This window comes from Pristiophorus japonicus, chromosome 27 (genome assembly GCF_044704955.1).
Source record: "Pristiophorus japonicus isolate sPriJap1 chromosome 27, sPriJap1.hap1, whole genome shotgun sequence".
Classification (NCBI taxonomy): domain Eukaryota; kingdom Metazoa; phylum Chordata; class Chondrichthyes; family Pristiophoridae; genus Pristiophorus; species Pristiophorus japonicus.
This window is the reverse complement of record NC_092003.1, coordinates 2533662-2544024: the sequence shown is the minus strand read 5'-3', so window position 1 is coordinate 2544024 and position 10363 is coordinate 2533662. Positions and strand designations below refer to the sequence as shown.

Sequence of the window (10363 nt, the reverse complement as noted above, 5' to 3'; positions counted from 1 at the left end):
GGAAGAGGGGGAGGGGAGAGGGGGGAAGAGGGGGGGGGGAGAGGGAGAGAGGGGGAGGGGAGAGGGGGGAAGAGGGGGGGGGAGAGGGAGAGAGGGGGGGGGAGAGGGAGAGAGGGGGGAGAGAGAGGGGGAGAGAGAGGGGGGGAGAGAGAGGGGGGGAGAGAGAGGGGGGGGAAGAGAGGGAGAGAGAGGGGGAAGAGAGAGGGGGGGGAGAGAGAGGGGGGGAGAGAGGGGGAAGGGAGAGAGAGGGGGCGGGAGTGGAGAGAGGGGTGGAGGGGGGGGGAGGGAGAGAGGGGTGGAGGGAGGGGGGGAGGGAGGGAGGGGGGGGGGGGGAGGGAGGGAGGGGGGAGGGGAGGGAGGGAGAGGGGGAAAATGAGAGGGCGAGAGAGAAGGGGGAAGTGAGGGGTGGGGTAGGAAAAGAGAGAGAGAGAGAGAGACAGAGAGGGAGGGGGGGGGGAGGGGGGAGGGGGGAGGGGGGGAGGGGGGAAGTGAGAGAGAGGTGTCGAGGTGAAGGCGGAGTTCGTCGGGAGAGTCCAAACCCACTTAGTTTGTTTCGACTGTCGGGTGAGGGCTGAATATTGCAGGCTGCCTCCCCGAGTGGCCGAGAGTCTGGGAGGAGGGGCACACGGCGGGAGGCGTGAGGCGGGCCGACTGCGCTGGCGATGTCTGTGCGTCCCGTGCCCACCGATGTCAGCTCGCGGACAGAGAGAGGGGGTGGGGGGGGGGGTCGGAGACTGGCCGGGGCGAGCGATCGCTCACAGGAAGCTGGGTGGGGCATAGACGATGAGGCTAGTCTGGCGAGAGACGAGGGGGGAGGGGAGGGCCGGGAGAGGTCCGCGGACCGTCCCTCGCTCCCTCACGCTCGCTCCCTCACGCGCCGCTCGCTCCCCGTTACCATTTGCCCCTCTTGCTCCAGTCCTTGGGTGTAAAGTGCAGGCACTTGGAGTCAATGCGGAGGTGTCGTTTCAGCATTGCCTTCTCGTGGCCCTCGACGATATCCTCCGACAGTGTCAGGATGTACTGACCCTGCAAATAGCAACAGCCCGATTTAACCAGCGCACGCCACAAACACCGACACAACTCGCTCATTTACACACGTCACCATCTCCACACGTCCCAAACAACAGCACAATAAACTCGCTTTTATTTTGGGAGTGCGCTCACTGTTGTAATGTGGGAAACGCCAATTAGCGCACAGCAAGCTCCCACACACAGCGATGTGATAATGACCCGGATCATCTGTTTTAGTGATGTTGGTCGAGGGATAAATATTGGCCCCAGGACACCGGGGAGAACTCCCCCTGCTCTTCTTCCAATAGTGGCCCCGGGATCTTTTACATCCACCCGAGAGGGCAGACGGGGTCTCGGTTTAATGTCTCATCCGAGAGACGGCACCTCCGACAGTGCGGCGCTCCCTCAGTACTGCCCCTCCGACAGTGCGGCGCTCCCTCAGTACCGCCCCTCCGACAGTGCGGCGCTCCCTCAGTACTGCCCCTCCGACAGTGCGGCGCTCCCTCAGTACCGCCCCTCCGACAGTGCGGCACTCCCTCAGTACCGCCCCTCCGACAGTGCGGCACTCCCTCAGTACTGCCCCTCCGACACTGCGGCGCTCCCTCAGTACTGCCCCTCCGACAGTGCGGCGCTCCCTTAGTACTGCCCCTCCGACAGTGCGGCGCTCCCTCAGTACTGCCCCTCCGACAGTGCGGCGCTCCCTCAGTACTGCCCCTCCGACAGTGCGGTGCTCCCTCAGTACTGCCCCTCCGACAGTGCGGTGTATCACAGGGTTATGAGAAAACAAATTTGACACCGAGCCGCATAAGTAGAAATCAGTGCAGGTGACCAAAAGCTCGGTCAAAAAAGTAGCTTTTAAGGAGAGCCTTGATGGAGGTAAGGTTTAGGGAGGGAGTTCCAGAGCTTGGGGCCCAGGCAACGGAAGGCACGGCCACCGATGGTGGGTCGATTATAATCAGGGATGCTTAGGAGGACAGAATTAGAGGAGTGCAGACATCTCGGGGGGGGGGGAGGCTTGTGGGGCTGGAGGAGATTACAGAGATAGGGAGGGGTGTAGGGGCTTGGAGGGGGTTACAGGGATAGGGAGGAGTGTAGGGGCTAGAGGAGATTACAGAGATAGGGAGGGGTGTGGGGGCTGGAGGAGATTACAGAGATAGGGAGGGGTGTAGGGGCTGGAGGAGGTTACAGAGATAGGGAGGGGTGTAGGGCTGGTGGGGGTTACAGAGATAGGGAGGTGTGTAGGGGCTGGAGGAGGTTACAGAGATAGGGAGGGTGTAAGGGCTGGAGGAGGTTACAGAGATAGGGAGGGGTGTAGGGGCTGGAGGAGGTTCCAGAGATAAGGAGTGGTATAGGGGCTGGAGGAGGTTCCAGAGATAGGGAGAGGTGTAGGGGCAGGAGGAGGTTACAGAGATAGGGAGGGGTGTTGGGGCTGGAGGGGGTTACAGAGATAGGGAGGGGTGTTGGGGCTGGAGGGGGTTACAGAGATAGGGAGGGGTGTAGGGGCTGGAGGGGGTTACAGAGATAGGGAGGGATGTTGGGACTGGAGGGGGTTACAGAGATAGGGAGGGGTGTAGGGGCTGGAGGAGGTTACAGAGATAGGGAGGGGTGTAGGGGCTGGAGGAGGTTACGGAGATAGGGAGGGGTGTTGGGGCTGGAGGAGGTTACAGAGATCGGGAGGGGTATAGGGGCTGGAGGAGGTTACAGAGATAGGGAGGGATGTTGGGGCTGGAGGGGGTTACAGAGATAGGGAGGGGTGTAGGGGCTGGAGGAGGTTACAGAGATCGGGAGGGGTGTAGGGGCTGGAGGAGGTTACAGAGATAGGGAGGGGTGTAGGGGCTGGAGAAGGTTACAGAGATAGGGAGGGGTGTAGGCGCTGGAGGAGGTTACGGAGATAGGGAGGGGTGTTGGGGCTGGAGGAGGTTACAGAGATCGGGAGGGGTGTAGGGGCTGGAGGGGGTTACAGAGATAGGGAGGGGTGTAGGGGCTGGAGGGGGTTACGGAGATAGGGAGGGGTGTTGGGGCTGGAGGAGGTTACAGAGATCGGGAGGGGTGTAGGGGCTGGAGGAGGTTACAGAGATAGCGAGGGGTGTAGGGGCTGGAGGAGGTTACAGAGATAGGGAGGGGTGTCGGGGCTGGAGGGGGTTACAGAGATAGGGAGGGGTGTAGGGGCTGGAGGAGGTTACAGCGATAGGGAGGGGTGTCGGGGCTGGAGGGGGTTACAGAGATAGGGAGGGGTGTAGGGGCTGGAGGAGATTACAGAGATAGGGAGGGGTGTAGGGGCTGGAGGAGGTTACAGAGATAGGGAGGGGTGTAGGGGCTGGAGGGGGTTACAGAGATAGGGAGGGGTGTAGGGGCTGGAGGAGGTTACAGAGATCGGGAGGGGTGTCGGGGCTGGAGGAGGTTACAGCGGTAGGGAGGGGTGTCGGGTCTGGAGGGGGTTACAGAATCGAGGGGCCTACCTTATAGTAGTTGATGAGGTTGAGGTACTGCAGGGTGGAAATCACGTCCTCCTTCTTGATGCTGGTTAATTCGCTGATCTCGCTGAGCAGAGAGAGAGGGGGGTGGGGGGGACAGAGAGGGAGAAAGCGAGTGAGAGTTTGTGAGCGTGAGTTGATCAGCTCCTCCGTGTGGCCCACCCCAATCGCCGTGAGGTTGCCGTGAACTCTTTCCCCTGCCCTGCCGTCCCGCAGACACTGACTCCTGTCGCTCCCCACCCCCCCAGGGGGGATATATCGGCCCCGGAGGGGGAACAGGGCAGATTCACCAGACTGATACCCCGGGGATAAAAAGGTTCAATCAGAGGGACGGGTCACACACAGTCTGGGCCTGTGTTCTCTCGAGTGGACAGATTAAGCGGCGATCCCATCGAGGCGTTTAAATGATTCGATGGGGGCGATCGAGAGAGACTATTCCCTCGGGTGGGTCAGTCCAGAACAAGGGGGCGTCATCTGACCATTACAGCCCTGCCGTTCAGGACAGTCCAAAGCACTTCGCAGCCAATACAGTTCTTTTGTTTGGAGTGCACTCACTGTTGTAATGTGGGAAACGCCAATTTGTTCACAGCAAGCTCCCACACACAGCGATGTGATAATGACCCAGATCATCTGTTTTAGTGATGTTGGTCGAGGGATAAATATTGGCCCCAGGACACCGGGGAGAACTCCCCCTGCTCTTCTTCCAATAGTGGCCCCGGGATCTTTTACATCCACCCGAGAGGGCAGACGGGGCCTCGGTTTAACGTCTCATCCAAAATACCGCCCCTCCGACAGTGCGGCGCTCCCTCAGTACTGCCCCTCCAACAGTGCGGCACTCCCTCAGTACTGCACCTCCGACAGTGCGGCGCTCCCTCAGTACTGCCCCTCCGACAGTCCCTCAGTACTGCCCCTCCCACAGTGTGGCGCTCCCTCAGAACTGCCCCTCCGACAGTGCGGCGCTCCCTCAGTACCGCCCCTCCGACAGTGCGGGGCTCCCTCAGTACCGCCCCTCCGACAGTGCGGCACTCCCTCAGTACCGCCCCTCCGACAGTGCGGGGCTCCCTCAGTACCGCCCCTCCGACAGTGCGGGGCTCCCTCAGTACCGCCCCTCCGACAGTGCGGGGCTCCCTCAGTACCGCCCCTCCGACAGTGCGGGGCTCCCTCAGTACTGCCCCTCCGACAGTACGGCACTCCCTCAGTACTGCCCCTCCGACAGTGCGGCGCTCCCTCAGTACTGCCCCTCCGACAGTGCGGCGCTCCCTCAGTACTGCCCCTCCGACAGTGCGGCACTCCCTCAGTACTGCCCCTCCGACAGTGCGGCACTCCCTCAGTACCGCCCCTCCGACAGTGCGGGGCTCCCTCAGTACCGCCCCTCCGACAGTGTGGCGCTCCCTCAGTACCGCCCCTCCGACAGTGCGGGGCTCCCTCAGTACTGCCCCTCCGACAGTGCGGGACTCCCTCAGTACCGCCCCTCCGACAGTGCGGGGCTCCCTCAGTACTGCCCCTCCCACAGTGCGGTGCTCCCTCAGTGCTGCCCCTCCCACAGTGCGGCACTCCCTCAGTACTGCCCCTCCGACAGTGCGGCTCTTCCTCAGCACTGCCCCTCCGACAGTGCGGGGCTCCCTCAGTACTGCCCCTCCGACAGTGCGGCACTCCCTCAGTACTGTCCTCGAGCTGTGGACTTACTTGATGGTGATCTGCGGCCTCTCCCCATTCTCCGATTTCAGCTCCATGAGAATCTCCAGGATGGTCTGCGACCAGTAACTGCGGTAGGAGAGCAGCCCCAGGTCGGACAGTGGCTTCTCCGGAGTCCCCGTTTTCCCTTCCACCTTCGAGAGCTCGTAACCTGCGGGCGGGGGAGGGGATGAAGCAGCGTGTGTCACGGGTCCTCCACAATTTACCGGCGGCAACAGAGGCTTGCAAATCGGACAAACGGGAACCTAGCGGACGTCTCCTGTAGCGAGACACAGCCAACGTGGGGAAGTACCAAGACCAGGTCCGGATCGCTCGCGGGAACGGACTGGCAATGCAATCACCTTTAACGTGGCTGCTCGCAATGTGACGGTTAAATCTCACTCTCCGATTCACCGACAACGTGCATTTATTTATACAGCGCCTTCAACGTAGTAAAACGTTCCAAGGCGCTTGACAGGAGTACAATACGATAGAAATTTGACACCGAGCCGCATTAAGTAGAAACTAGCGCAGGTGACCAAAAGCTGGGTCAGAGAGGTGGGTTTTAAGGAGCATCTTGTCGGAGGAGAGAGAGGCGGAGAGGTTTAGGGAGGGAGTTCCAGAGCTTGGGGCCCAGGCAGCTGAAGGCACGGCCACCGATGGTGGAGCGATTATAATCAGGGATGCTCAGGAGGGCAGAATTAGAGGAGCGCAGACATCTCGGAGGGGTGTAGGGCTGGAGGAGATTACTGAGATAGGGAGGGGTGTAGGGCTGGAGGAGGTTACAGAGATAGGGAGGGGTGTAGGGGCTGGAGGAGGTTACAGAGATAGGGAGGGGTGTAGGGGCTGGAGGAGGTTACAGAGATAGGGAGGGGTGTAGGGGCTGGAGGAGGTTACAGAGATAGGGAGAGGTGTAGGGGCTGGAGGTTACAGAGATAGGGAGGGGTGTAGGGGCTGGAGGAGGTTACAGAGATAGGGAGGGGTGTAAGGGCTGGAGGGGGTTACAGAGATAGGGAGGGATGTAAGGGCTGGAGGAGGTTACAGAGATAGGGAGGGATGTAAGGGCTGGAGGAGGTTACAGAGATAGGGAGGGATGTAGGAGCTGGAGGAGGTTATAGAGATAGGGAAGGATGTAAGGGCTGGAGGGGGTTACAGAGATAGGGAGGGGTGTAGGGGCTGGAGGAGGTTACAGAGATAGGGAGGGGTGTAGGGGCTGGAGGAGGTTACAGAGATAGGGAGGGGTGTAGGGGCTGGAGGAGGTTACAGAGATAGGGAGGGGTGTAGGGGCTGGAGGGGGTTACAGAGATAGGGAGGGTGTAGGGGCTGGAGGGGGTTACAGAGATAGGGAGGGGCAAGGGCCATGGAGGGATTTATAAACGAGGAGTATTTTGAAATCGAGGCATTGCTTAACCGGAAGCCAATGTATTAACCACTCCCTCCACCACCTTCAACACTCACTCCCTCCACCACCTTCAACACTCACTCCCTCCACCACCTTCAACACTCACTCCCTCCACCACCTTCAACACTCACTCCCTCCACCACCTTCAACACTCACTCCCTCCACCACCTTCAACACTCACTCCCTCCACCACCTTCAACACTCACTCCCTCCACCAAATTCAACACTCACTCCCTCCACCGCCTTCAACACTCACTCCCTCCACCGCCTTCAACACTCACTCCCTCCACCACCTTCAACACTCACTCCCTCCCCCACCTTCAACACTCACTCCCTCCACCACCTTCAACACTCACTCCCTCCACCACCTTCAACACTCACTCCCTCCACCACCTTCAACACTCACTCCCTCCACCACCTTCAACACTCACTCCCTCCACCACCTTCAACACTCACTCCCTCCACCACCTTCAACACTCACTCCCTCCACCACCTTCAACACTCACTCCCTCCACCACCTTCAACACTCACTCCCTCCACCACCTTCAACACTCACTCCCTCCACCACCTTCAACACTCCCTCCCTCCACCACCTTCAACACTCACTCCCTCCACCACCTTCAACACTCACTCCCTCCACCAAATTCAACACTCACTCCCTCCACCGCCTTCAACACTCACTCCCTCCACCACCTTCAACACTCACTCCCTCCACCACCTTCAACACTCACTCCCTCCCCCACCTTCAACACTCACTCCCTCCACCACCTTCAACACTCACTCCCTCCACCACCTTCAACACTCCCTCCCTCCACCACCTTCAACACTCACTCCCTCCACCACCTTCAACACTCACTCCCTCCACCACCGGCGCCCCCTGGCTGCAGTGTGCACCATCTACAAGATGCACTGCAGCAACTCGCCAAGGCTTCTTCGGCGGCACCTCCCAAACCCACGGCCTCTCCCCCCTAGAAGGACAAGGGCAGCAGGTCCATGGGAACACCACCCCCTCCACGTTCCCCTCCCAGTCACACACCATCCCGACTTGGGAATATATCGGCCGTTCCTTCATCGTCGCTGGGTCACAATCCTGGAACTCCCTCCCTAACAGCACTGTGGGAGCACCTTCACCACACGGACTGCAGCGGTTCAAGAAGGCGGCTCACCAGCACCTTCTCAAGGGGCGACTAGGGACGGGCAATAAATGCTGGGCCTTGCCAGCGACGCCCACATACCGAGAATGAAGTTTTTAATGACCCTGTAAAGGTCAGTGTGACCCACACTGTCCCCTCACTGGTCACTGCCGGTCCCAGCATTATGGACCGATGGTACAAGAGCAGGCAACCAGCGCTGATACTGTTCTCCTCTCTGCACCAGACTGTAGCCCTGAGCGGGGTCCCAGCCCAGAATGGCACAGACCAGGGAGGGAACCTCCTGACCAGTGTGCCTCGGTCCCAGAGAGGGCAACCGGAGCGATGGAGGGCAGTGGTGGGACCATGAGGAAGGGTCAAACCATGCAGGAGTCCATCCGATCCGCCTATCTCTGTGTCTCTCTATTGACCCCTCTCTCTGACTATCTGTGTCTCTCTATCCATCTCTCTATCTCTATCTATCCCTCTATCTATCTATCTCTCTCTCCCTATCTATCTCTATCTATCCCTCTCTCTATCTACCTCTCTCTCCCTATCTATCTCTATCTATTTCTCTCTCTCATATACCCTGTATATTTGTGTTTATCTATTACTCTATCTACTTATCTCTCTCCCTCTATCTTTCTGCCTGTCTCATTATCTCTATCTCTCTTTCTATTTATCTCTCTCTCTCTGTCTGTCTATCTCTGTCTCTATCTCTATGTTTATCTCTCTCTCTGTTTATCGATCGCGCTCTCTCTCGTTCTGTGTTTAGGAAGCACACTCTCCCTCTCTGTCTGTCTATCTCTCTCTTTCTCTCTGTCTATCTCTGTTTATCTCTCTCTATCTCTGTTTATCTCTCTCTCTCTCTCTCTCTTTATCTTATTCTCTGTCTCTCTTTATCTTATTTTCTGTCTCTCTCTCTATCTCTATGTTTATCTTTCTGTCGCTCTGTTTGTTTGTTTCTTTCTATCTCGCTCTCTCTCTCTCTCTCTGTCTCTCTGTCGCTCTCTCTCTCTGTCTCTCTCTCTCGCTCTCTCTGTCTCTCTCTCTCGCTCTCTCTGTCTCTCGCTCTCTCTCTCTCTGTCTCTCGCTCTGTCTCTCTCTCGCTGTCTCTCTCTCTCTCTCTTTCTCTCTCTCTCTTTCTCTCCCTCTCTTTCTCTCTCTCTCGCTCTGTCTCTCTCTCTGTCTGTCTGTCTGTCTGTCTCTCTCTGTCTGTCTGTCTCTCTCTCTGTCTGTCTCTGTCTGTCTGTCTCTCTCTCTGTCTGTCTCTCTCTCTGTCTGTCTCTCTCTCTCTCTCCCTGTCTGTCTCTCTCTCTCCCTGTCTCTCTCTCTCTCTCCCTGTCTCTCTCTCTCCCTGTCTGTCTCTCTCTCTGTCTCTCCCTGTCTCTCTCTCTCTCTCTGTCTCTCTCTCCCTGTCTCTCTCTCCCTGTCTCTCTCTCCCTGTCTCTCTCTCCCTGTCTCTCTCTCCCTCTCTCTCTGTCTCTCTGTCTCTCTGTCTCTCTGTCTCTCTGTCTCTCTGTCTCTCTGTCTCTCTGTCTCTCTCTCGCTCTGTCTCTCCCTGTCTCTCTCTCTCCGTCTCTCTCTCTCCGTCTGTCTCTCCTCTCTCTCTCTCTCCGTCTCTCTCTCTCCCTGTCTCTCTCTCTCTTGCTCTGTCTCTCCCTGTCTCTCTCTCTCCGTCTCCGTCTCTCTCTCTCTCTCTCTCTCTCTCTCTCTCTCTCTTCTCTCTGTCTCTCTCCTCTCTCTCTCTCTCTCTCTCTCTCTCTCTCGATGTGCTACGGGACCACGGGACCAGCTGATTGCGGAGGCGGAGGCTGGGTGAGGAAACGTGGGTACTCACTGAACTCGATGAGGAGCTTGCCGTAGCCCCTGCGCTGGTAAGGGGGCAGCGTTAATATACAGGCGACATTGTAATCCTCCGTCGATTCCTTCTCCTAAACAGGGAAACAGAGCTGTGTAAAACCAGCTGCCCAACACCCCGACTGCAAACCTTCGTTCTCATTGTTTTAAACAATATTCTTCTGTGGATTTTAGCTTTGGCGACGAGGAATGTTCGCGCTGGGGAACGAGGCACTGGAGACGGTGCAAAAAAGATTTACTGGGATGGTCCCAGAACTGAGGGGCCAGAACTATCAGGAGAGACTAAACGGGCCAGGGTTGTTTCTCTCGAAAAGAGAAGGTGAGGGGTGAGCTGATAGAAGGGGGTTCGAGAGGGTAGACAGAGAGAAGATGTTTCCCCCTTGTGGGGGAGACCAGAACTGGGGGCCACCATTATCAGACAGTCACTGATAAACCCAATGGGGAATTCAGGAGAAACTTCTTTACCCCGAGAGCGGTGAGAATGTGGGACTCGCTGCCACAGGGAGGGGTTGAGGTGAATAGTATCGATGTATTTAAGGGGAGGCTGGATAAACACACGGGGGAGAAAGAACGCGAGAATCAGGAGCAGGAGTCGGCCATTCGGCCCCTCGAGCCTGCTCCGCCATCCAATGAGATCGCGGCTGACCTTCGACCTCAACTCCACTTTCCCGCCCGATCCCTCGATTCCCTTAATATCCAAAAATCTCCTGATCTCGGCCTCGAAGACTGAGCCTCCCACGGCCCTCTGGGGCAGAGAATTCCAAAGATTCACCCCGCTCTGAGTGAAGAAATCCCTCCTCATCTCCGTCCTA

At 58.0% G+C, this 10363-nt stretch overlaps 1 protein-coding gene across 5 annotated transcripts in view; it reads right to left on the bottom strand.

Annotated features, from left to right (window-relative positions):
* Window positions 1-491: 491 nt before the first annotated feature.
* LOC139239412 (histone acetyltransferase KAT5) overlaps window positions 492-10363 on the bottom strand; it is a 36724-nt gene continuing 26852 nt past the window's right edge. For all 5 annotated transcript variants that reach the window (XM_070868111.1, XM_070868115.1, XM_070868113.1 and 2 more), the window contains 4 exons: window positions 9532-9625; window positions 5172-5331; window positions 3471-3552; window positions 492-1026 (listed from right to left, as the gene is read on the bottom strand). In XM_070868111.1, the coding sequence (XP_070724212.1) occupies window positions 892-1026; window positions 3471-3552; window positions 5172-5331; window positions 9532-9625 (471 nt within the window). In that variant the 3' untranslated portion in view covers window positions 492-891. The remainder of the gene's footprint in view (window positions 1027-3470; window positions 3553-5171; window positions 5332-9531; window positions 9626-10363) is intronic.